Source organism: Eptatretus burgeri, chromosome 18 (genome assembly GCF_056783735.1).
Source record: "Eptatretus burgeri isolate ZD-2024b chromosome 18, Ebu_testis_v1, whole genome shotgun sequence".
Taxonomy (NCBI): domain Eukaryota; kingdom Metazoa; phylum Chordata; class Myxini; order Myxiniformes; family Myxinidae; genus Eptatretus; species Eptatretus burgeri.
Genome location: NC_140978.1, coordinates 31,832,596 through 31,859,166, shown reverse-complemented (window position 1 = coordinate 31,859,166; position 26,571 = coordinate 31,832,596). Strand labels below are relative to the sequence as shown.

The 26,571-nt window shown below is 42.5% G+C and overlaps 2 protein-coding genes across 3 annotated transcripts in view; one reads left to right on the top strand and one right to left on the bottom strand.

The window, feature by feature from the left end:
* The window catches only part of LOC147008828 (platelet glycoprotein IX-like), a 5,979-nt gene extending 4,029 nt beyond the window's left edge, over positions 1-1,950 (top strand). For both annotated transcript variants that reach the window (XM_085863810.1, XM_085863811.1), the window contains exons 2-3: positions 277-686; positions 1,217-1,950. In XM_085863810.1, coding sequence (XP_085719936.1) covers positions 279-686; positions 1,217-1,477 — 669 coding nt within the window. In that variant the 5' untranslated portion in view covers positions 277-278 and the 3' untranslated portion in view covers positions 1,478-1,950. The remainder of the gene's footprint in view (positions 1-276; positions 687-1,216) is intronic.
* On the bottom strand, positions 1,842-26,571 carry LOC147008827 (uncharacterized). The gene is made up of 4 exons (XM_085863812.1): positions 26,417-26,571; positions 16,763-16,973; positions 15,593-15,811; positions 1,842-3,318 (listed from the first exon to the last, which is right to left on the bottom strand). The coding sequence occupies exons 2-4, from the start codon at positions 16,899-16,901 to the stop codon at positions 3,290-3,292; spliced, it is 387 nt and encodes a 128-aa protein (XP_085719938.1). The 5' UTR covers positions 16,902-16,973; positions 26,417-26,571; the 3' UTR covers positions 1,842-3,289.

The window sequence follows — 26,571 nt, the reverse complement described above, 5'->3', positions numbered from 1 at the left end:
GTGGTTGCTGCCTGAACAGCAGGTTCTGCACTACCAACAAATTGACCAGGTGGTTGGCATGCTTCATGTAAATGACCTGGAAACCAATTCAACAATACGTGTATTGCTTTAACTTTGCTCACAATTTGAGAAAAGATTGTTTTAGGAACTTTTTTCAATTTATGCCTTTTCAAAGGCGGTGGTATAAACTTGCTTCTTTAACAATTCAGCCAAACAGTTACCTCAATCAGTTAACATTGATTGATTGATTCTCTCTTCTCTCTCTTTTTTTCACAGACATGTCCATGTTAAACTCATCTTCTTTTGCTGCACTACTGTTGCTCTTCGCCATGCTCTTGGCTGCAGCAAACTCACAGGACGTGAAGTACAACTGCAGTTTACCTGGCTGCAAGTGCACCAAGAAAAGTCAACAAACCAAATTCGTGAACGTGGATTGCCAACGCACAAACCCCAAAATATTCTTCGAAAATCTCCCTGAATACACAAAGACCCTAAAATTGAATGATACCGGACTGAGCTACTTGCCAAACGGTGCTTTGGATAATCTGCATCATCTTGAAGAACTCCATTTAGGTGGTAACACTTGGCACTGCGACTGTCAAATCATTTACCTGTGGCAGTGGTTCCAGGATAACAAGAACATAATCAAAGGTCAAGTCTTCTGTCACACACCCCAAGAATTCCAGGCAAGTGGAGTTGCGGGCAAAATAAGTGTAACGGGGTTCGGTACCGGAGATGTCATTGTTTTGGAAGTATTGGAGACCCTTAATTTGGATAAGAATTTATGAGAACACGGAGTTGACAGGATAGTTTAGAGATGTGTGGGTACTCTTCAAGAGGCAGTCAAGCCTGGGTTTGAATCCCAATTCATCTTGTAACTACCATCCTTGTGTTTCACTCGCAGGGCCAGGAATCGATGTTTGTGCAATCCCTCAAATGGACATTTGAACTGGTTGTCCCGTATGGCATTATTATTTGGTGGACATTAAATAACTCTTCGTTTGATTCACGAAGACGAGGCGAGTTATTGCCGGCACACGGAATAAATTCCAAATTCCTTGCTGGACTGCAGGTAGCGAAAGTCTGAATCTTCTTAGATTCCATAACACCGGGTTACACTACTTGCTATCTCCAAGGGTGGTGTTTGTCTGTTTCAGCTGGGCAATCATGACATATAGGAAGACCCTTAATGATTTTTTTTCTGTCATCTACACAGGGGAAAGAAATAAAAGCTTTGAAGGGCAACGACTTTGTGAACTGCCTGAAGAAGCCTCCTGGGTGCTGGGAGTTGGTGCTGCGTGACATGGGATTGCACATGATCAGTATAGTGCTCTTGATCCCTCTGTTCTCCGCACTGTGTAGCATCCGCAGCAAAGCGCTGTTCTCGTGCAAAAGAGCTCGTGCGGCCGAGCCTCCACAATCAGAAGAAAGCATTTACGAGGAGGTGGATAGGAGCTTGGCTTCCTCCGCCATGTAGCTTGTGCATGCCCAGAAGCTTGATTATCATGTCACATGACTCATATTCCACAATGCATTGCACCGTACCGTACCGTACCAATTGGAGCCAACATTATTTTAGTGTTTTTAGACAGTGAATGCAAACTAAAAGATCACGCCCTGGTATCACACATTGGGCACACCAAGTCGCTCCCTCCAATCCAGAAGGGGGGGGGGATGACAATTGACTCCATCCAAACTTCGGATTGGAGGAAAACTTTCAGTGCAGCCAATCGGTCTACACAGTACAAACCAGACGCAGGTTGCCTTCAAGTGAGCCTGGGTCATTTACAACATTAAATCTTTTCAATTCACAAATTTCTTCTCAGCACAAGAACACGAACTACTGTTGGAGTACTTTATTGTTTGCGACGTAATAAATAATAATGATAATAAGGCACTTGTGTTGATGTAATAATGGATGAAATTAAATAAACTTCCACTTTTCCCTGCTGTTTGGGTCTGATTACGTAGTGTTTTGAAATATAAAGCAAATTGTGGACAGAAATGGACCTTTAAAGAAATAGGGAATGTTATGCAGCCAGAACTTACACGTTGGAGATTCAAAGGGTGATGCAAACTGAACTACATGTAATTGGCTTGAATTTCGACCTCTTGAACTTGTGATAAAATATGCTGAATAATGGCACCAACAAAACTTGGCAAATTCAACCATTAAGTAAAATAATAATAACAAATAATTATATCTGGTTACAGCTTAGCAGTACATGTGAAGTCTTCGTTATATTGAACAAGCTACGATCAGTGGGATGAGCAGTTACGTTGGAATTTATCAACCACCACCAACCCCGATAACGTTATAAAGGCCCAAATGTCCTGGCAATGGTGTTCAGGGCATTTGGGCAAAACGGAAAAGAAAGAAAATTAAAGAACATCCTCACCTGACCCTGCTCAGCGTGACCAGCAATTTCCCACTAGGTCGGAATAACTTGAAAAAAATTATGCGTAAAAGAGTTTTTCCTTATTGTCCAGCAATGCCTCGACAGATTTTAATAAATGTAAATAAAAATGTCCACCTTTCACATTGCCCAGTGTAATCAAGTTCAGATCCGTTCCCAAAAAGGGGATTGTCTCCCAAAATTGCCACTTAATGCCACGACTCATCATCATCAACATCATCATCATCATCATCTGAGAGGATGGCCAAGAGGTATTCACACTCTCCTCTAAGCTATCTAGCCTGGGTTTGAATCCCGATCGAGCGAGAAAGTCATTCTGGTATTTCATAAGAAGAGTGATCGATCCATCAATGCGTGCTTTCCCTCGGATGGACGTTAAATAGACATCCTGTCTGCCAGCATTCATTGGGTGGATGTTAAAGATCCTACGGTGTCATTCGTGAAGAGTCGGTGAGCTATCACCGGCACCCTGAACTGGTTACACCAACAGCGATAGAATTGAAGTCGGTTTGAATCCAGTGCCGAACGGCTTTTGAGATCAGGTCTCATTCAAGAACAGGAAAGGTTCAGTTGTAATAACTTGGCCATAATTAATTGAAAAGTAAACCAATAGTTGTATTGTCAAAGAGGGGGGGGGAGGGTTAAGTAATAAAGGACAACCAGTGCATGGCTGTTGATATTCCAGAAAAACTCTCCATCAGTGGTGAGAACACAGTTTTGTGTTGGTACCGGCGTACTGTTCATTACTAAACCGGCCATATTGTATCAACACCCTGTTTAATATCCCATTTCCATCCAGGAAGTTTGGGAGTGAGCCTGCACTGAGATACCACATGTGGTACGGGAACACAACATCCCTCTTCACCTTCATGTCAGTTGCTGCGCAGGAAAGGGGCAGGACCTGTAACAACAACAACACCGACAACATATTTGTGGGCCAGTTGCACAAGATGGAATTGATTCTTGATGTATTGATTAAAACTCATCGAAAAACTCTTGAAATCGATTCCATCCCAAAAATGCATTTCTGTGATGCACATTTAGCAAAATAACCTCTTTACATAGCTAGTTGGCTGAATCAACATTCTATTTTTATACAAGTGTTAGGGCTCATGGAAGAGCAGAGCAACAAAGGGGGAAGGGTCAATAGAACACTGCGTCAAAGGGGTAGTAGCTGATTGATCGATGCACCACAGCGTAAGGTGCATCCAGGGATTGCAGTTGTAAGGGGGCGGGGGGGACAGAGTTTCAGCGGGTGTAGAAAAGGGTCCGAGGTATAATCAAACGGAAGACCAAGAAGGAACCTGTAGAAGTAAAGAGCAAAGATGGTCATCAGGAGGAACCTGGATAGGATTCGCGTTTTAGCCGCTACTCCACTACCCTCAAACCCATCCAAGCGCAGAGAGACCATGATGTGGCATAATGCAGGAGGCTTGAAATGCTGCAAGGAAGAACTCAAGACAACAGCCTCAAGAAGCCAGTTCGACAAGTGAGGAATGAATCGAGGTGAACATTAACGTTAGACTTGGGATAGGCAACCAGGCAAGGGTTTCTGTTGTGACCTGGATGGGAGTGACTGGAGTTAAATAGGGGTTTCACAGAAACTTGAGAGCACAGGAGCAAGACCAGAAGGGAGACAGTAAAAGTATGCAGGTCTACAAACTTGCCTGAAGTGAGTGGTAAGCAGACACTGAAACATGGAGAGCGTTTGACTGCATGGCTTCAAGGAGGGGGAGCAGGGGCAGTTGGGGGGGGGGGAGATGTGAGTAATCACGAGCATTCTATAGTGAAGGCATTTTGATTGAGGTCTTGAACTGAGGATGGCAGAGGAAAGACTTGACTTGTAGACAATTTTGAATTTGTAGCTGGCTTTCGAGGACAATTTAGCAATATGAACTGCCCAAGATAAGTTATCGGAGATCATGAACCCCAGGATTATTGGCTCCCTCTCCAGAGACAAACCACAAATAAATTTGGGTATTACACAGCCAATATTTAGGGAGACATAAAGCAAGAGTATGGGACTTTCATCAATTAAAAGACATGCTTCAGGTGGATGAGCAGTTGCTTATTTTCTCGAGATCAGCAGAAAGTGATGCTGCTGAAACCTACCTGGCAGAAGGCTGGGGAACATTCCTGCACAGGGTGGAGTCATCTCAAAAAGGAGACAACTTAGATTTGTCCAATGCTGAAGAGTGGTCATTGCTGAAACATAAAATTTGTCCAATGCTGAAGAGTGGGAAAAAGAGTGCGGAGGAGAGCAGCTCTGAGGAGAACAGCTCAGATTAGATCATCTTGCCTGCTTTCCTCTCCCCTTGCTTGCTTGCCTGCCTTCACCTTGTGCCTGTTCGTCGTCCTATCCATCACCTCCTCATCACCTGCTCGTGGCTGCTCTGTGCCCATCCCCCCCCCCCCAGCTACCACCAGAGCCGAGTCCCCAGTATTGTCCCTTTCCTACCTGTGACTTCAGCCGGAGTGAGGCACTTTAGATTTCTTTAGATTCATTGTTACCTCACTGTACATAATTAGTTCTTAATTTCTTAATTAATTGTACTCCCTTCCTTCCTTCCCAACCAGCTGTCATCTCGTCCATCGCAATTCCACCATTCCTTGGGTTTTTTTTTTTAAACTTGTTTGTGTTACAGAAAATAAACCCAGTGGAAAATAAACCCAGTGGTTTTACCCAAACGAGGTTGCTCATGTGTCTCCTCACAACCGCATGTGCGCCATCCGCCATATTTTGGAACGTCCCCACAGGAGTTAAAACTGTTTGGTACATCACGGGGTTTTAACCTCCCACCGCAATGAGCTCAATGTTAGTTGAGCCATTGAAGTGACAATATTAAACTAGCCACATTTCTCCATCTGTCTGTCTGTCCCTCTCTGTGATGCTCTTTTCTCTGCGACATCAACATGGCATTTCTCTCTGTTACGTCTCGTGCTAAGCTGGGCCCCGAGCTGGTGTTGTAAAGATGGCGTTGGGAGAAAGATGGTGGTGTTGTAAGACGTCGTTTTTTCTGGGATGTCATCACGGCATTACGTCTCGCGCACGGTTCGACCTTTACGGTGATGTATTATTCATCACTTGATAATAAATGGTGTATTATGACAGAAACCACTTCTGATAACTCCGAGCAAGTCATAACTCATTAGCCTTCGATTTTTGATCATATTATTTTATAACTAATATCATCCATCTCCGTCTATTTTATCTCTCCGCCCTGCTGTTGGCATTTCCCCCTTCTCCTCTTGCTGTTCCTTGTGTTATGTTGTGTCCTGATCCATTTCATGTTCTCGCTCTTCCATGTATTATATATGTATTTTATGTACATATATAATTCCAACTATTTAATATATATATATATATATATATATATATATATATATATATATACATATATATATATATATATATATACATATATATATATATATATATATATATATACATATATATATATATATATATATATATATATATATATATATATATATATATATATATATATAATTATCATAATCTATCTATAATTCCAGCAGTGTGTGTGTGTGTGTGTGTGTGTGTGTGTGTGTGTGTGTGTGTGTGTGTGTGTGTGTGTGTGTGTGTGTGTGTGTGTGTGTGTGTGTGTGTGTGTGTGTGTGTGTGTGACCGCTGTTTCTCGACAACCACTGGTCCAATCACATTGAAACTTGCCAGGTATATTGCTGGGGCCCTGTGGATGTGCCTTTTCAAGGTTTGATATTAATCGGACAAGTGCTTCCCAAGTTATGGCCACTTATTTACCAACCAATGACAAGACATGTTGCTGCGGCCATTTATTTACCAACCAATGACAAGACACGTTGCTGCGTGGGCGTGGCCGATGGGGAAGAGAACTTCTGCCGCATTCCCCATTTCGGGTTACAACATACGGACTTCCGGATAGTGATGACAGTGTATTCTAATAATTTCTCGATTTCTTATGCGCATTTATAGCGAACGTAGTGAGCTTCAAACTTAACGCGTGCACATGAGAGTATAGGAAACAACAACAACAACAACAACAACAACACAATACCTTGGCAATTTGGAATCCGTGTCATTGGCTATGACCCTTTTGCTTCCGGTTTTTTTGTTTTTGCTTCCGGTTTTTGTCATGGGGAATGATGCATGCCGGGAGATAAAAGCATCATCAGAGACATGAAAGACCCAAATATCAGACATGGTCTATATTTCCTCCACTGATTTTAATAAAGATATCTCCGCATCATCAAAAAATATTTTTTAATCGTGATTTACGTTATTTGATCGCTGATCCCGAATCCAGGCCGAAGTAACCGGAAATTGCGTATACAGTTGTGAACAAGTTATAGGTAAAGTCAGAAGCGAATATAAGAAGAATACTACGTTCGCTTCTAGTATTTATTTTTTTAGATGAGATCCTGTTCTCAGCGGTGTAGTTGTTGTTGTGAAGGTAATGTTGAGGTAATATTTATTTTTTTAGATGAGATCCTATTCTAGGTGGTGTAGTTGTTGTTGTGAAGGTAATGTTGAGGTAATATTAATTTTTTTTAGATGAGATCCTGTTCTTGGCAGTGTAGTTGTTGTTGTGAAGGTAATGTTGAGGTAATATTAATTTTTTTAGATGAGATCCTGTTCTTGGCGTAGTTGCTGTGAAGGTAATGTTGAGGTAATTTTTTTTTCAGATCAGATCCTGTTCTAGGCGGTGTCGTTGTTGTTGTGATGGTAATATTGAGGTAATATTTATTTTTTTTAGATGAGATGCTGTTATAGGCGGTGTAGTTGTCGTTGGGAAGGTAATGTTGAGGAGTTTTTTTCAGGTGAGATCCTGTTCTAAGCGGTGTAGTTGTTGTGAAGGTAATGTTGAGGTAATATTTATTTTTGCAGATGAGATCCTGTTCTAGGCGGTGTAGTTGTTGTTGTGAAGGTAATGTTCAGGTAATATTTATTATTGCAGATGAGATCCTGTTCTAGGCAGTGTAGGTTTTGTTGTGAAGGTAATGTTCAGGTAATATTTATTATTGCAGATGAGATCCTGTTCTAGGCGGTGTAGTTGTTGTTGTGAAGGTAATGTTCAGGTAATATTTATTATTGCAGATGAGATCCTGTTCTTGGCGTAGTTGTTGTGAAGGTAATGTTGAGGTAATTTTTTTAAGATCAGATCCTGTTCTAGGTGGTGTAGTTGTTGTTGTGGTGATAATGTTGAGGTAATATATTTTTTTTTTAGATGAGATCCTGTTATAGGCGGTGTAGTTGTCGCTGTGAAGGTAATGTTGAGGATTTTTTTTTTCAGATGAGATCCTGTTCTAGGCGGTGTAGTTGTTGTTGTGAAGGTAATGTTGAGGTAATATTTATTTTTGCAGATGAGATCCCTGTTCTAGGTGGTGTTGTTGTTGTTGTTGTGAAGGTAATGTTGAGGTAATATTTATTTTTGCATATGAGATCCCTGTTCTAGGTGTTGTTGTTGTTGTTGTTGTTGTTGTGAAGATAATGTTGAGGTAATATTTATTTTTTTAGATGAGATCCTGTTCTAGGCGGTGTAGTTGTTGTTGTGAAGGTAATGTTGAGGTAATATTTATTTTTGCAGATGAGATCCTGTTCAAGACGGTGTAGTTGTTGTTGTGAAGGTAATGTTGTGGTAATATTTATTTTTTCACAGCAAAAAGACTTTAATTTGACATATTTAAGAATCGAATGTAAGAAGAATTCTACGTTCGCTTCGAGGCTTTGCCTATTCCATATTAGATAAACACAATGCTCCCAATCCAGTCGTCATTTTCGAGAGTGAAGGAACAGACTGTGTGGTTGTTTGAAATTTTGTTTTTTTGTACGTACATTTTTTTGGTTTTTTTTCTCTTCTCTTCTCTTCTCTTTGTGCTTTTCCTTGCGATGACATTTTGAAAAGGCAAAATACGTTGGCGCTAATTGAATAATTGGCCATGAAAACTAAATTGCGAATAATCGTAACTGCGATATGCGAACTTCCGGACAGTGAGGACTTAACTTCGCGTTGGCCGATGCGCTGCCGGCCGACGATGACGTCACGTGCCGTGCCGGACGCCGGTTACGATGGGGATCGATCGGTGCCTTAGTTATCGTGGCGTAGGAGTGGCAATGGTCAATGGCAGCGAATGTAATGGCAAGCAAAGACAGGGAGGTAGACTTGATTTTAATTTGGATTTTAATTAACTCTGTGTGTGTTAGTAGGGTTGGGCATAAAACCATGCTTTTTTTTGAAAGGAGTATTTTTTAAGGCCAAATTTCATGCTGATCATGATATCTGTTGAACTTTTTGACCTAGGATGATGTCTTAGGTTGGTAAAATGCAAAAATTCAAAATGGCCGCTATATTTACCCACTTTTCAGGTAAAATTTGATAATTATGGCTTACTCGGGCATGTAATATTATTGCATGCCCTAGTAAGCCATAATTATCAAATTTTATCTGAAAAGTGGGTAAATTTGGCGGCCATTTTGATTTTTTGCATTTTACCAACCTAAGACATCATCCTCGGTCAAAAATTTTAACGGATTCATGATCAGCGTGAAATTTGGCCATACAAAACAGTCCTTTCAACGGGATAACAGAGAAAAACTCGATGCGTGCCCAACCCTAGTGTAAGTATCACAGCAGTTGTTACTTCAATGCAAGCGATAATTCATGGAATGCATGTGAACATTCCGTATGGGCACGCACGATTACTTATGCACATTTATAGATAAACACAATGCCCCAATCCAGTCGTCGTTTACGAGAGCAAAAGAACGAGTGTGGTTGTTTGAAAGTTGTTTCTTGTATTTTTTTGGGGGGGGTTTGCATGTACGGGCACGCGAGAGCGAAGGAACGGCCTGTGTAGTTGTTTCTGGCTCCAGTTTGAAAGTTTTTCATTTTATTTTTTGGTTTGCACGTACGGCCACGCACGTACGGGCACGCGAGAGCGAAGGAACAGCCTGTGTTGTCGTTTCTGGGTCACAGTTTGAAAGTTTTTATTTATTTTTTGCACGTACAGCCATGCACGTACGGGCACGCACGTACGACCATGTACGTACGGCCTTGCACGTATAGCCATGCACATATGGGCACGCACGTATGGGCATGTGAGAGCAAAGGAACGGCCTGTGTGGTTGTTGTTTCTGGCACGCGGTTTGAAAGTTTTTTTTTTTGTTTGTTTGGACGTACGGCCACGCACCTACGGGCATGCAACTACGGGCATGCACTAGTAATAATAACTAGAACTACGTTGTCGATGGCACACCATCGCATATTCCCGCACGCTCTGCTTTATCCCATTAACGCGAGGTGAAATTTTATCTTGCAAAATGGATTGACTATTCTTTTCTATTTGATGTACTTTATGACCAAAGACTTACTATGTTTACTAAATCAGAAGTCATTGCAAGCATGTCAACATTTCATGGAACATTAATTTAACACTGTCCAGAAATATAGAACTGTGCATCAATTTAATCATCGGAATGAACTGTGTGTAATATTAATGAAAAATATTCATAATCAATTAGATAAATACAGTAAAACCTGTGACTGTTTGTCACTCATGGGGGCCACTTAAGTAAATTGTTTATAAAATAATTTACCATGTACAATGGTAAATACACTTAAAAAAATCAGCCCCCATGACCCCACCCCCTCTGGCCCGGCCCCTAGGGGTCATATCAAAAATCCGACAGTGTTGTGCACTTCCCCATACGTATATCTACTATGTCCCAAAGTTTCAAGTTCCTATCTCAAATGTTGTCGGAGGAGCTATTTTGACCTCCTATCCGCTAAGCACCTCGATCCACCCCCCCTCCCCCCCAAGAACCCTCTGATCATCATCTGTTAAAAAAAAAATGTTGTTAAATGTATAACTCATGAATATGTTTGATTTAAAAAGATGTAAGACAATTTTTTTATTTTTTTTATCGACCCCCATGACCCAAACCCCTCTGGTCCGGCTCCTAGGGGTCATATCAGAAATCCGAAAGTGCTGTGCACTTCCCCATACATATATATATATATATATATATATATATATATATATATATATATATATATATATATACTATGTCCCAAAGTTTCAAGTTCGTATTTTGAAACGGTGTAGGAGGAGTTACAGGGTAAGACGGACGGACGGACGGACGGCGGAGACAATTACAATATTCCCGCTTTTCTTCGAAAGCGCGGGAATAAAAATAGGACCGCCTGTCCTGAAGCTCACCTGGATCAGGAGCAACAGTCACTCAAACCCCCCGCAGACTCCCATTTAGGCCCTGAATTTTTGAATGCCCTGAAGAAACTTTGGTACATCAAGGGTGATGAAGGTTGTGGTCAAGTTTCATTGAAATTCTGTGTGTAGTTTGGAGAAAAGAACAAATACCTATTTGGGGGTCAAAACCCTCCGTCGACCCCTTTATTGAGTGCAGATTTTGATGCAGTTGATACACTTTGGTATAACACGTGTGATGAAGGTTGTGGTCAAGTTTCATCGAAATTGTGTGTGTAGTTTTGGAGAAGAGAGTACATACCTATTTGGTGTCAAAGCCCACCCCCCCCCAATAGACCCCTCTAATGAGCGCAGATTTTGATGTGGTCAATACACTTTGGTACATCCCTGGTGATGAAGGTTGTGGTCAAGTTTCATCAAAATCGTGTTTGGTTCAAGCAATAATGAGTGAAGTGTTTACAGACTCGCTCACTGACTAACTGACTGACTGACTGATTGACTCACTCACTGACTGACTCACTCACTCCCTCACTCCCTCAGCTGCGGACACTGCCCGATCGTGTAAGCTCACCTGACAAGGAAAATATATTTTTAAAAAATCTTTCTCTGAAACCGCATACCTATTTATTTTATAATCTTACAATAATATTATAACCTATTTTTTTTTTTTTTTTTTTTTTTTTTTGTATACCTTGGTCGAGGCTCGTATGAGAGCTAACACACAACTCACAGCAAGGAGGCATGAGACAAGAGGGGCGGGAGTGGAAGGGACAAAACATTGGGGAACAGACACAGGTGAACTGTGGAAGGGAGAGGGATGGGGATGGGACGGGAAACATGGCGAGGGGAAGATGGACATTAAAGGGACTTTCAGGAAGGAAAGCAGGAGAATTGAAGGAAGTGGGCTTGGGTGGATTATCGGGGGTAGAAAAGATCGAGGATTTGGATGGGGGAAGATAAGAGGTGGTGGTGAACAGCTGTTTTGAAAGCCTGAAGGGAAGAATGGGAAAGAATAGAGTGAGGAAGTTTATTCCAAAGGCGGGAAAAAGAGGAATGAAAGAGTGAAGATGAGCAGTGATTCGTGATTTTGGTAGTTTTACCAGAAGGGGGTTGTTGGCGGACCTTGAGCGCCCTGTGGAAATGTGGTTGGGACAAATCGCAGAGAGAGCAGGGGGGCAAGGCTGGAGAGGAGTCGGTAGAAGACAGAAAGACCACCGACCAACCTGCGGTGATTGAGTGAGAGGCCCAAAGACTCAGCTTCATTGCGGGAGATGCCAATGATCTTAAAAGCCCTGGTTTCGACAGCGTGAAGTCGAGAAAGGTGGGAGGCAGGAGCACCAGCCCAGAGGGGAGAGCAGTACTCCATCAGGCTACGGACAAAAGCTTTGTAAGTGGTCAGGAGCTCAAGAGGGCCGAGGAAGGACTTTGCACGACGGAGGATTCCCAGTCGGCGACTGGCTTTTGAGGCAAGGTTGGAAATGTGACTTTCCCAGGAAAGGTCATGGCAGATAGTGAGACCCAGAAGCTTGAAAGAAAAGACTTCTTCCAGAGGATTGTTGAGAAAGTGGATGGGGGGTTTGTAAACGGTCCTTTCGAAGAGACATAGTGAGAGTGTGAGATTTGTCTGGATTGAAAGACATGTTCCACGTGTTGGACCAGTTTGTGATTTTATCCAGATCTGCAGTGAGCGAAGAAGCTGCTGCTTGCCGGTCTGAGGGATGACAGATGGTACGGCAGAGGGTGGAGTCATCGGCAAAGAGAAATAGAGGATTTTCCAGAGAGTCCGAGAGATCATTGATGAAAACCAGAAAAAGAACAGGGCCCAGAACGCTACCTTGAGGAACTCCAGCCTGCACAGGAAGAGGGGATGAAAGAACTCCATTTAGGGCCACACGTTGACTGCGACAGGAGAGGAAGTCTGCGAGCCATGAGTGGAGATGGCCTTGAATACCATGGGCAGAGAGTTTGGTGAGTAGGGCAGGGTGCCAGACTGTGTCAAAAGCACGTGATATGTCCAGGGATACGGCTCGGATTTCCTGTCTGGCATTGAGGACCTCCATCCATTGATGGGAGAGCAGTAGCAGCATATCTAGGGTAGAGTGACCTGGTCTGAAACCAAATTGATGATTGGAAATCAAGCCATTGGAGAAGAGGAAGGATTTCATGTCTGAAGCGATGATGGATTCCATTCTATTGATATTTTACAAATATGATCCACTCCAATTGGTGTATATATTTTGATAATGATGATGTCATCGGTCATGTGACTTGGATTGAAGGAAAATTTTTCACATTGGTTTTCTCTGAAACGGCTCAACAATTATAAACAAAATTTGAGGGTTGTCATTGACTCCCCATATGGAACATAATCTGATCATGATGATGTCATCAGTCACAGCGTCATGATCAGATCATACAGATCATTCAAAGGGTCCCAAAAACAACTGAAGTGATCTAAAATGTCAAAATGTTTTAAAGTTTTAGCAAACACCCAATATGGCTGCCAAACCACATGACCTATGGTGTTTTAGTTATAAAACTTTATCGAGCATGGGTAGTCAATCATAGGTATAAAGTATCACATCAATCAGTTCAGTAGTTTCAGAGAAGAGAATTTTTTAAGGATTATTTTTTTCAAACTAATATGGCTGCCTGACCACATAACCTATGACGTCATAATTTTTCACCAACTCAAACTGGTAGTCGATCACGTTTGTGAAGTTTCGCGTTGATCCGATAAGGTTAATTTTTCGACTCAATATGGCTGCCACACCACATGACAGATGATATCATTTTCACTCTATATGTGTCAATGCGATTGGATCATACTTATACATTTTCACATTGGGAGGTTACGTGGTTTCAGAGAAATAAATTTTGAAAGATTTTCCCTCAACCCATAATGGCTGCCACACCATGTGACCGATGACGCTTTAGTTATCAATCTTTTATTCCCATGACTAATTGATGACATTTATAAAGTTTTGCGTCAATCTGTTGGGTGGTTTGAGAGAAGATGTTTTTTTTTAAAGGTTTTAACTTCAATCCAATATGGCTGCCAGACCATGTGACCTATGACATTTACATTATCAAACTATATTCCCCATGACGAGTCAATCATCTGGATGAAGTTTTGCATCGATCTCTTAAAATGGTCTGGGGAGGATTTAAAAAATAATTTATTTTCAATCCAATATGGCTGCCAAACCACATGACAAATGATGTCATCTATCTATAATTCCAGGTGTGTGTGTGTGTGTGTGTGTGTGTGTGTGTGTGTGTGTGTGTGTGTGTGTGTGTGTGTGTGTGTGTGTGTGTGTGTGTGTGACCCCTGTTTCTCGACAACCACTGGTCCGATCTAATTGAAACTTGCCAGGTATATTGCTGGGGCCCTGTTGATGTGCCTTTTCAAGGTTTGAAATTAATCAGACAAGTGCTTCCAAAGTTATGGCCATTTATTTACCAACCAATGACATGACACGTTGCTGCGTCGGCATGGCCGATGGGGAAGAGATCCTCAGCCGCGTTCCCCATTCCGAGTTACAATGTATGGGCTTCCGGATAGTGATGACATTGTATTATAATAATTTCTCGATTTCTTATGCGCATTTATAGATAAACACAATTCCCCAATCCAGTCGTCGTTTACGAGAGCGAAGGAACGGCCTGTGTAGTTGTTTAAAAGTTTTTTTGGGGGGAGGGGGGGTTGCACGTATGGCCACGCGAGAGTGAAGGAACGGCCTGTGTAGTTGTTTCTGGCTCGCGGTTTGAAAGTTTTTTTTTTTTTTGGTATGCATGTACGGCCACGCACGTACGGGCATGCGATAGCGAATGAACGGCCTGTGTGGTTGTTGTTTCTGGCTCGTGGTTTGAAAGTTTTTTTTTTTTTGGTATGCATGTATGGCCACGCACGTACGGGCATGCGATAGCGAATGAACGGCCTGTGTGGTTGTTGTTTCTGGCTCGCGGTTTGAAAGTTTTTTTTTTTTTTGCACACACAGCAACACATGTACGGGCACGCACGTACGGGCATGTACTCGTAAATTTAATTTTCTTGACAAGTTTCTTAGTTTATCAACCTCAATACTTTTCAGATTTTTCAGAGAAGGATTTTGTTTCAACCATCTATGTCTGGCATACCACTTCACCGATGACATCATCATTACCAAACTTTATTCCTTATGGGGAGTTGATGATGTACCCAAGTGTCAATTTTTTTGTTGAGCGGTTTTGGAGATGTCCAAAGGTTTTACTTAAATCCAATATGGCTGCCATAGGTGGGGTACAGGAAGAGGAACTTGGGACCTTGACGTTCAATGGGTCATGTCCACTATCCTTCAAGAGTGCAGGTAGAGATGAGGCACATACAAATGACAGGCTTGATAAACTGCCCCAAGCTTTCATGGAGTTTTCATTACATTGTTTTTCTTATCTTTTGTTTTTTTCAGAAAAGCTTGATATGTTGTGGCAATTGCTCTCATGCAGCTTTACCCACAATCACCTCATCATCTGTCTGGTTTGAGCACCATTGATGGTGCAGAAATGTTGAGCAGATTCAAGATAGGAGTAACTTGCTTTGGCGATTTAAAGGAGTCATTACACACGACATGACATCGAATTGTTGCAAGAAAATGTGGAAGAGGGAATGTGAAGGGGGTCAGAATGGTTGGTAAAGTGCATGAAATAATGAAGAAAAGGAAGCGAAAGGAAGGACGGGGAATAAAAGGAAGGAGGTAGGATCATGGGAAGGGAAAGAAATGGGGATGTGTGGCCGGTGGGTGGATTGGGGTGAAAATCAAACATTTTGCCATCTTAGGACGGTACATAATAAATATATAACCTACAATGGAGCAGCATTTTAGAGATTTGTTAGAATCTGTGTTTGAGCAAAAGTATATTTCACAATCAGTGTGTATGGCATCAAAATGGAGATTGAGACAATGCCCTACCTATCGGATATTCTTGAACGCTTCTTGCATGCGTGCCAGGTGAGAGCATCGAGGGGTTCACGGTGAAACCAATAGGAGGTGGCTGTCCAGGTACATATGGTATTTGTGGAGGGGCATGAGGCTGTAGAGGCCACGGAGACGTTTGAGGGCTGTGGCTGGGAATGGAAGTGGAAACCTCTGGCTGTGATGATGATGAAATTGGATGGGATCCCCCGTGTGCTGTTATGAACAACAGACCAGGTATTCCTGAATATAAAAAAACCTTTAAACACCATTACACATTTATTATTATCTTACATCCTCAACTTTACACTCTTCTCTGACTCAGCGAGTATGGACTTGAATCTCGACCCAGGCATAAACTGTCATCGTGATGTTTCACAGGTAGGGTAAGACATCATTGTGTGTGTGTCGACCCTCGGATGGACGTTGCACTGGGCATCCCATCTGCCAATTTTAGTTCATGGACATTGAAGATCCCACCGTGTCCTTTTTGAAGAGTATGCGAGTTATTTCGGGTAGCCAAGCCAAATTCCAAATGCCTGCCATAACCTATAGGGGGGCACTGCACCAGCGGCACAGCCTCGGTCTAATGAAATGAGGCAACTCACAACCACGTGCTGCATATGTAAAGAAGTAGAAGAGCATAAATGTTCACTGTGTGTGTCACTTTCATAAATTCATGGAACCCAATGAGAACGAGAAAGCATCTGAGGCTATGCAAAGCCCCTCTAGTTTGTATTCGGACTTATTCTTCTTCAGTAGGCTAAAAACGGGAACTTAGACCTTTCGACTAAATTATTAATTTGTCTTCTCCATATTCTCATCAGAAAGCTTTGTGGAAAATTTGATCTCAAAACCTCAAATAGTAAAAAAGGTGACAACCTGGACACACGCCCACACAAACACTACACACACACACACACACACACACACACACACACACACACACACACACACACACACACACACACACACACACACACACACACACACACACACACACACACACACACACACACACACACACACACACACACACACACACACACACACCATACACACACACACTGGGGACTGGCTAAGGCCAATTTGCAAAATCATACCTTCAGCATTACAGTCATTGGTGAATCAAGTAGTTCATGTGCATCATCATTTTAAACGCCTTACCTTCTCTGTCGGCTCTGCGGCGCGCGCACATCCTCTTCTTGATGTAACAGCACTTGCAGGTGAAACAGGCCACAAGAACGCCAATGACGATCACCATGAATAAGAGGATTGGGAAAATCACAGAAATGATGCTAACCATGTTGGCTCAGAGTTTGTGGATCCGATGGGTCCACGAGGTAGCTCAGACAAGTGAAGTTAAACTGTTTGTTGTCTGCGAATGAGGAGACAAATTATACATGTTATGCACAATTATCCCATTATGTTGATACTTGATAAGTGTGAAGATCCTTTTGATTGTAGTGACCATAATTATCTGTTTAATATGCTGTGGGTAGATTTTTGTAGGTGGCAACATCCCAATATAATTTCCACCAGGAGAGCAGTTTTTGGACTTTTTAGATGAGGAGTTAGCAGTGAACGAATATAAATAAATGTACAATAGGTTAAGAAACAATTGATGGCTTAACTCAGCACAAGGCATTCTTCTTCTCCTCCTTGCGTATGGCAGCTTGGCTGCCAGGTAGCTATTATTTTTTGGGGGCACAACTATGCCGCTGATGCTGTGTCCCTATTACCAGTGCACTGGTACTCATTTCACCCACCTCAGAAGGATGACAGGTGGAGTCAACCCCACTAGGTGTTAATTCAGTGGAAAACTGGGCTCAAACTCAGGACCCTAAAATCCTAAGCCAGCCATCCTAACCACTTAGCCAACACCAAGCTTAATACAAAGCATTCAAACCCGAAGATGGAATCAGATCTCAGTCAACGTGCTAAGTATAGTACATTATGAGATGGATGATGAGCTGCGAGTCAAGCAAGGTGGAGGAAAACTGCGGCAAGATCTCAATACTTTTTGTCCAATTATCTTGAACATTTTCTGTTTGAAATGATAAAATGTTTGCTCACAAACTACATACTCATACCAAAATGGTGAGAGCATATGCTCTGAACCCAGGAGGTCAGCAGTTCGAACCACGACTGAGTCGTACCAGACTTTGGAAATGGAACGTCGAGCTTCCTTGTTTGCCACTCACTATTTATGAATAATTTCACACTGACCATGCTTTGGTGGACCGAATGGCGTCCTCCTGCATTGAAGTTCCTTGTAAGGGACTCGCAATAATCTATCTATAATTCCAGCAGTGTGTGTGTGTGTGTGTGTGTGTGTGTGTGTGTGTGTGTGTGTGTGTGTGTGTGTGTGTGTGTGTGTGTGTGTGTGTGTGTGTGTGTGTGTGTGTGTGTGTGTGTGTGTGACCGCCATTTCTCAACAACCACTGGTCCAATCTAATTGAAACTTGCCAGGTATATTGCTGGGGACCTGAGGATGTGCCTTTTCAAGGTTTGATATTAATCGGACAAGTGCTTCCCAAGTTATGGCCATTTATTTACCAACCAATGATAAGACACATTGCTGCGTAGGCATGGCCGATGGGGAAAGGGTGCCATTTATTTATCGTGGCGTAGGAGTGGCAATGGTCAATGGCAGCGAAAGTCATGGCAAGCAAAGACAGGGAGGTAAACTTGATTTTAATTTGGATTTTAATTAACTCTGTGTGTAAGTATCACGGCAGTTGTTATTTAATGCAAATCGATAATTCATGGAGATGCATGTGAACATTCCGTACGGGCACGCACCACTTCCAGATAGTGATGACTTACTGTATTCTAATAATTTCTCGATTTCTTATGCGCATTTATAGATAAACACAATGCCCCAATCCAGTCGTCGTTTACGAGAGCGAAGGAACGGCCTGTGTGGTTGTTTGAAAGTTTTTTTTTGTATTTTTTTTTACTTTGCACGTACGGGCACGCACGTATGGGCACGCGAGAGCAAAGTAATGGCCTATGTGGTTGTTTGAAAGTTTTTTTTGTATTTTTTTTTTTGCTTTGCACGTATGGGCACGCAAGAGCGAAGTAACGGCCTATGTGGTTGTTTGAAAGTTTTTTGTATTTTTTTTTTGCTTTGCACGTATGGGCACGCGAGAGCGAAGTAACGGCCTTTGTGGTTGTTTGAAAGTTTTTTGTATTTTTTTTTGCTTTGCACGTATGGGCACGCAAGAGCGAAGTAACGGCCGATGTGGTTGTTTCTGGCATGCGGTATGAAAGTTTTTTTTTTTTTTGCTCGTATGGCCACGCACGTATGGCCACGCATGTACGGGCATGCACGTACGGGCATGTACTAGTATTATTAAATCAGTGTGGCATAACATGGAAATGAAAATAAAATAATGTGATCCAGGTTTGGTCTAAAAAGTCAAAACATCAAAATTTGTTAATTCGACTTGTAGCTTAGGCCAGAGACAATGCAGGACTGGAATAGCTTCAAACCCACTCATTAGCCTAACCAATTGCAAACCAATATGGCATGCATCACCATGTTTGTTCATTGGACCTCGATTCGTTCAGAGCAACACAGAATACAGGATCCCACTAAAGCAAGTTGAAAATACAAAACGATTGTTGAGGATTTTTGTTACAATGTTACAATGAATACACAGGTCTGAGTCATACTAAGTCATGTGATGAAAAATGTGCATATTTACACCTTTGGGCATACCTTTCGTGACTTAGACTTATGTACAGTTGAACTTGAAGTGGTTTTATTGATATTTCAAAAAAAAAAAAATGACAAGATATTTTGAGTTGAAGTGGTAACAGGTCTGAGTCCAGGCATTGCTTGGTCGGATAATTCGAGAGCGGTTTTAATAGCATGCACATGGGCTGGCACTCACATCTGATCTGTCTAGCCTGGATTTGATTCCTGATCCAGTTATAAACTGCCATCCTGGTGTCTCGCAGTCAGGGCGAGACATCAATGAGTGTGCCCGTCCCTCTGAAAGACGTTAACGCATACAGAGCTGCGGCGTGGGTGTCAAGCTATCACCAGGAGTGATTTCTTTGGATGTTACAAAGACTGATGCTTTTTTTGTTTTGTTTTGATGCATCATATCCCTTGGCTTTTATCGGTTGAAGTTCCTGTGATACACGTCAGAGCCATGCAGAGGAAAGTGAGTGGAGATGTCCGCAAATGGAATACAAGATGCTGGTCGACAGAACAACATATGAAAGGAGGGTGTAAAGATGGGGAGGTAGTAGAATAAGAAGGGTTCATGGGAATGATCGATAATGGTTTGGGGTGTGTGCATGTGTGTGCATGTGTGTGCGTGCGCGTGTGTTAGTGTTTTGCAGGTGGGTCGTAGTGGGAGTGAGGTTCGTCATTCGTTATAATTGCAGATTTAATGAAATAGATTCTGTCTTAGCGGAACACATGCTACACGTGGATGTTATTGATGGGAAAGGCAGTTGTAATTGGTCTGTGTTCCACAGTGAATGAGTGTACGGGTGTGTTCGGACACGTGCAGATCTACATGAAAAATAGGTTATTCGTTCTCAGATCTAAGAAATGGCATGATCTCCATTTTCAAACGCTGTCTTGTTACCTCCGCCACCAAAGGTGAAGGAGGTTAGGTTTTCACCCCTTCCTGTCTGTTTGTTTGTTTGTTTGTTTGTCCATCTGTTTGTTTTTTTTTTGTCTGTGTACAGGATATCTTAAAAAGTTGTGGATTGATTCTGATAAAACTTGGTGAGCAGGATGGGTGTGTGACAAGGACGAAATGATTCGATTTTGTTGAAGATCTGAATCCGGATCTGGATCCTATGATTATTTAATTTTTGATCTGATTCTTCACCATTGAGAGATCGGGCCAAAACCGATATATATCACGATATCTAAAAAAGTTGTGAACGGATTCAGATGAAACTCGGTGGACAGGTTGGGTGTATGACAAGGACAAATCGATTCGATTTCGGTGAAGATCTGAATCTGGATACGAGAATTATTTAATCTTAAAAGTGATTCTACACCATTGAGAGATCGGGCCAAAAACGATATAACACTGTGTAGCATGATATTTAAAAAATGTAATGTGCCCGATATGTTCTCGTGGATCAGGCATTACGTTGTGGAGGTTTGCGCTCTACCGAGTGCCCTTCTAGTTTTATTACCTTCGCAAACTTCGTTTGACGAAGGTATTGTATTGACCCCTGTGTATTTATTTATTGGTAAATATGTGTGCGGACAACATTGCGCAAAAACTGCTGGACCGATTTGCATGAAATTTTCAGAGATGATGTGCAGTTACTCAAGGACGCCAGGCGAAGTTTTTGGGAGCGATCGGATCAAAGGTCAAGGTCAAGGTCACAAAAAGGTCAAAATCGTTTTTTTGCGATTAAAGTGTCAATTTTGTGCTGATTTACATCAAATTAAGTCCAAAATGTTCAGTATTCAAATCCCGATCCACTGATATAGCGTATGGTATAGTTTTTGCAACCCTAGTTAGTCTGTGGAAGTCAAAGGTCAAGGGGGTCACCAAAATGGAGTTTTTGATTGGGAAGCGTTGTGGACAACATTACACAAAAACCACTTCGCAGATTGTCATGAAATTTTGTGGATGTGTTTGACATCACGAGAGGACAAATCGATTAGATTTTGGGAGCGATCGGATCAAAGGTTAAGGTCAAGGTCACAAAAAGGTCAAAATCGTTTTTTTGCGATTAAATTGTCAATTTTGTTTTGATTTACAGCAAATTAACTCCAAAATGTTCAAAATTAAATTCCCCATCCTCTAATATGACATATGGTATAGTATTTTTGTCACCCAAGGCAGCGGTTTGGGGTCAAAGGTCAAGGGGGTCACACAAATTCACATTTATATCGGAAAGCTTTGTGGACAACTTAACGCAAAAAAACAAAACGCAGAGAGGCTTTAATTGTTTTAGATTTGTTTGGCATCATGAAAGGACAAATCCATTAGATTTTGGGAGTGATCGGATCAAAGGTCAAGGTCACAAAAAGGTCAACATCGTTTTTCATGATGAAAACGGTTAATATGTTTCCGATTTGCATCAAATTAACTCCAAATTGTTCAGTGTTCAATCCCCCATCTTCTGAAATGACACAAGGTATAGTACTATTGTCACCCTAGGTAGCAGTTGTGGGTCAAAGGTCATGGGGATCACGAAATGCATATTTGTATTGAGATGCGTTGTGGACAACTTAATACAAAGGTAACTAGTGGCTGCGGCGAAGGTATGCGCTCTACGAGTGCCCGTTCTAGTTTTTACTGTTATGCAAACATTTATGCCCAGGCAAGTCGATGCAACATAGAAAATGTATTCAACAGATGGTTGAACATGTGCCGAGCAGGTGTGGGTCGTGATAACACATTCGTAGTTTAGAAGGAGTACAGAATGAGGTTTGCTAAAACTTGTATCAACCCTTTCCCTTATTGATGAGGACATCAAGCCCAAAACATGTCGTGCAGAATTGATTGCTAATGTGAGCTTTTAGACTTTCATGTGACCATTAAAGTACATTGGGAAAATGTACCATCCCGAGACAGTGTTACTCAATGGATTTTGATCTGTTGTTTGTCAATGCATGATGGTCGGTTTGAGGTTTGATTTGGACTGAGGAGTTATTAAACGCCCGTTCGATGCTGAACCTTATGACGTCCATCAAGGAACTCAAACTGTCTTTATACCTAGCATGACTCATCTCCCATTCTTTATTTCTTGATTACCATTAACATTACAAGAAACCTTTTTAAATGGTTTCAACAAAGCTGTGCACCAAGAATGGCTGACAATAACAATGTATGGTCTTTCCTTGTGTCCGTTCTCAGGAGAGCCAGAACACAACATCTGCTCCACATCAAGATTGAAATTTCAAACTCGTCTCCATCCTTTAAAACCTGGTGGTGCCTTGTTGAGTCTTCTCTGGAGTATGCTACCACCTCATCCCTTCCCTCACTTCAAATGACACCACAGGGAACACTAACATCACAGGCGACTAGCACCACAGGTGAATTGCACCACAGGTGAATGCCTCAATTCTATGTTTGCTTTCAAATCTTGTGTCATCAACCCCTCGGACCTCGATACCCACCCTACTCAATCAACCCAACTGCTCCTGGACTCCACGTCATTTGCACCTGAGAATGTTGAGAAGTTTATGGCAACCCTAAACTCTGATTTGGGAACTGGACCGAACGACATCACCTCATGAGTCCTTAAGACCCACTCTGCTGCCTTGCAAATCTTATTTCTGCCCCTGTTCACCCTATCATTTGCCCCAGGTCTTCTTCCATCGACTTGTAAATCAGAAAACATCACTGAATTATATATTTTTTTAAGGTGCATAAACCGATCCTCTTCACTACAGACATATCAGCTTACTTCCAATCATTAGCAAGGTCAAGGAATCCATCATCGCAGTTGACATCAAATCATTCCTTTTTTCCAACAGCCTGATATCAGATCATCAAGTTAGATTCAGACCTGGTCACTCTACCTTGGACATGCTGCTTCTACTCTCCAAACAATGGATGGAGGACCTCAATGTTAGACATGAGATCAGAGCCGTCTCTCGAGACATCAATCGAGCATTTGGTACAGTCTGGCATCCTGCCTGACTCTCCAAGCTCACTGCCTTTGGCATCCAAGGCCAACTCCACACATGGATTCCTGACATCCTCCACTCTCATAGCCAATGTGTGACACTCAACAGAATCCTGAAGTCTCCTCTCCCTGCCAATGCTGGAGCGCCCCAAGGCTGTATTCTGGGTCCAGTCCTATTCCTGCTTTTCGTCAATGATCTCTGATGCTCTGGAAAATTCTCTTTATCTCTTGACTGATTACTCCACCCTCTGCCATATCATCCCCCATCCTTCAGATACGTAGGCTGCAGCTCTCCCCTCTTTGCAGACTTTCATAGAATCATGAGCTAGTAAAACATTTGGAATATGTTTTTTAATCCTTACAAATCTCACACTGTCACCATCTTTCCGAAAGAACCATCAAGCAAACCCTCTTATCTACTTTCTTAACAATCATCTTGAAGAAGTTCAATTCCTCAAACTTTTGGGTCTCACTCTCAGCCATGATCTTTCTTTGGCAAACCACATTTCAAAGTTGGCTTTCAAAGCCAGTCCCCAACTAGGCATCCTGCATCACACAAAGTCCTTCCTTGACACACCTGAACTCTTATCTACCGAGACAGACTTCATCTTCAGCTTGATGGAGTACTGCTCTCCCCTCTGGGCTGGTGCCCCTGCCTCAACGTGGTCTGCCATCAATCCCCTTCCGGTGAAACGCCCAACCTCCAGAAGCACTGCTCACCTCCACTCATTCATTCCTCTCTTTCCCCACCTGTGGAACAAACTTCCACATTCTCATCAATCTCAATCTGCCCTCCAGGTCTTCAAGAAAGCTGGTCACCACCATCTCAGATCTACCAAGTTTTGTCATAACCCATCCATCAAAAACTATGATTTTTCTGCCCCATAGATCCCCGCGTGTCCAAGTTTCCAGTTTTTCCTTTCTGAGAATTTGTGGCTGTATCCATCTTGTTCACCCCCCCCCCCCATGTCCTCCGCAAGCACTCATTCTTCCCCACATCCCTTATTTATCCAAATCTCCCTTTATTTTGTCCCTCATCCCTGTTGTTGTTGTTGTGTTTCCCACTCTCTTTTTACTGTTCCTTTTGATCTGTTACGTCCTGATCTATTCAATGTTTGAGCTCCTCCATGAGCTGCAACTTTGTATACAAAAGAGGAGATGAAAAAGATAATTTCCCATTCAGAAAAATCTCACTCTCATAACACTTTCCAACTTCCATCAACCTGAGACATCTTCCTCAAACTCTCAGAATGAAACAGTTTGATTTGCAAACTTTGACAACAGTGCACATTTGTATATTATCATTATTATTAACAGCATCATTATTATACTACGGATAGGATTTTGTTGACATTGTTGTTGCGTCGTATACAGCCTGTGGCTACTGGTTGCATCCTTTCTGGAAGCATGGCTTTGCCACTGATGCAGTGCCCCTGTTAGTCCTTTTTTAATTTTTTTTTAAAGTTGGGACTCATTTTGCCGACCTCAGGACGACAGGCTAAGTTAACCCACCTGGACTTATTCCACTAACATGACAGGGACTCGATCTCAAGACCCTAAGATCTTGAGGCAGCCATCTTAACCGTTAAGCCAACATCAGGCTTATATTTACCTCCACCACTGAAGGTGAAGGAGGTTATGTTTTTGCCCCTTTCTGTTTGTTTGTCTGTTTGTTTGTTTGTTTGTTTGTTTGTGTGCAGGATATCTCAAAAAAGTTGTGGACGGAACCGGATGAAATTTTGTGGACAGGTTCGGTGTGTGACCACGACGAATCTGGATCTGACTATTAGAATTTTTAAAGTGATTCTTCACCATTGAGATATAGGGCTCAAAAACGACATATAGCATGATATTTCAATATTGTGTTGGGCCAGATACGTTCTAGCAGAACAGGAATTACAGGGTGGAGGTATGTGCTCTACCCAATGCCCTTCTAGTTTGTTGATGTTGTGTCTGCAGTGGTGTGATGGTGCTGATGGTGAAAGTAGTGATGTTGTTGTTGTTGTTGTTGTCAACTAGCCTGGGTCAGTTCTGCTCGAACAGGCTGGTGGCACGGTGATGGCCGATCCATCTCCCGGGAGCGACCCAAAGATCCATCACATCTAAGATGTTGTGCTCTTGTTTTCATGAGCCAGGATCTTCCATAATGTGTTTTATCGTGTGTGAGCTGGCCTGGCAGAGTTTACAGGTGTTGTCAGTGGGTGGTGTCATGGAGTCTAAGTTTGTAAGATGTGAGTGTTGTTTCTCGCGGGCGAGTTTCTGTTGTCGTTGCTGTTGTTGTTGCTATTGTATAGCCCTGGACAGTTCTGTCGAACAAGCCCACAGCACGGAGACAGCCGATCAATCTCCCAAGAGCGACCCAGTGATCCCCCACATCCAGGATGGTGCACCCCAGCCTTCACAAGTGCAGGCCATGATAGAGTTAGAGAGTGATAGTGAGAGTGAAAGTGACAAGAGGGAAAGGGCCGGGCCATGGGGACGGATTGGCACTCTGACCGTGACCACGCTGCACTGACAAATCCGGGCAGCAGGGAAGAATGGGATGATTTGGCCCCCAACTTGCATTGGGGGGCCCAACCTCTGTGAATAGGCATTTGTGAGAGTTGGCATTGATGGTATTGCTGCTACTGATCATGTACTGTAAATACCGGCAGCAGTGTTGGTACTGATGGTGGAGTGTTGGTATTGATGGCAAAGTTACTGACAATTGTGTTGGTGCTGGCGGTAGCGCTGGTACTGATTGAGAAAAGATTGCTGGTAGTGTCCATAACTAACAGTAGGGTATTGGTATTGAAGGAGTGGTAAAGGTACTGACAGTATAGTACGTGAGTACTGGAGATTGGTGCTGATGGTCATATTGGTAATCACGGTGGACTGGAGGTCCTGATGACGGAAGTACTGACGGCAATGTTGGTATTGGCGTTCGTGTTGGTACTCATGATGAAAATACTGGCGGTAGAGTTTGTACTGACGGGTGGAGTGTTGGTACTGATGACAGAGTTGGTACCAATGGTGGAGGTACTGAAGGTAGTGCGTTTGAACTGGCAGCAGGGTGCATGATTGACGACACCAACAATTATGGTACATGCTGAAGACACGAGCGCAAAACTTATCCGCCTCGAACAAGGAAAAGAAACAAAGAAAGGGACACAAAGAGTGTAACAAAAGGTGAGTACGCACGGACGGACTCACCCCGATTTGTCCGAAGTTATTTCCTTGAGATCTGCGCGTACCTGCCCGAGCACCAACCGCAAGTCACACCTGGGCAAGGTGCTGCTCTCGGACGTACCGGCTGCGCCTCGACTCGAACCGAGCTCTGTCGTTGTGGGCTGGACTAACATCAGGGG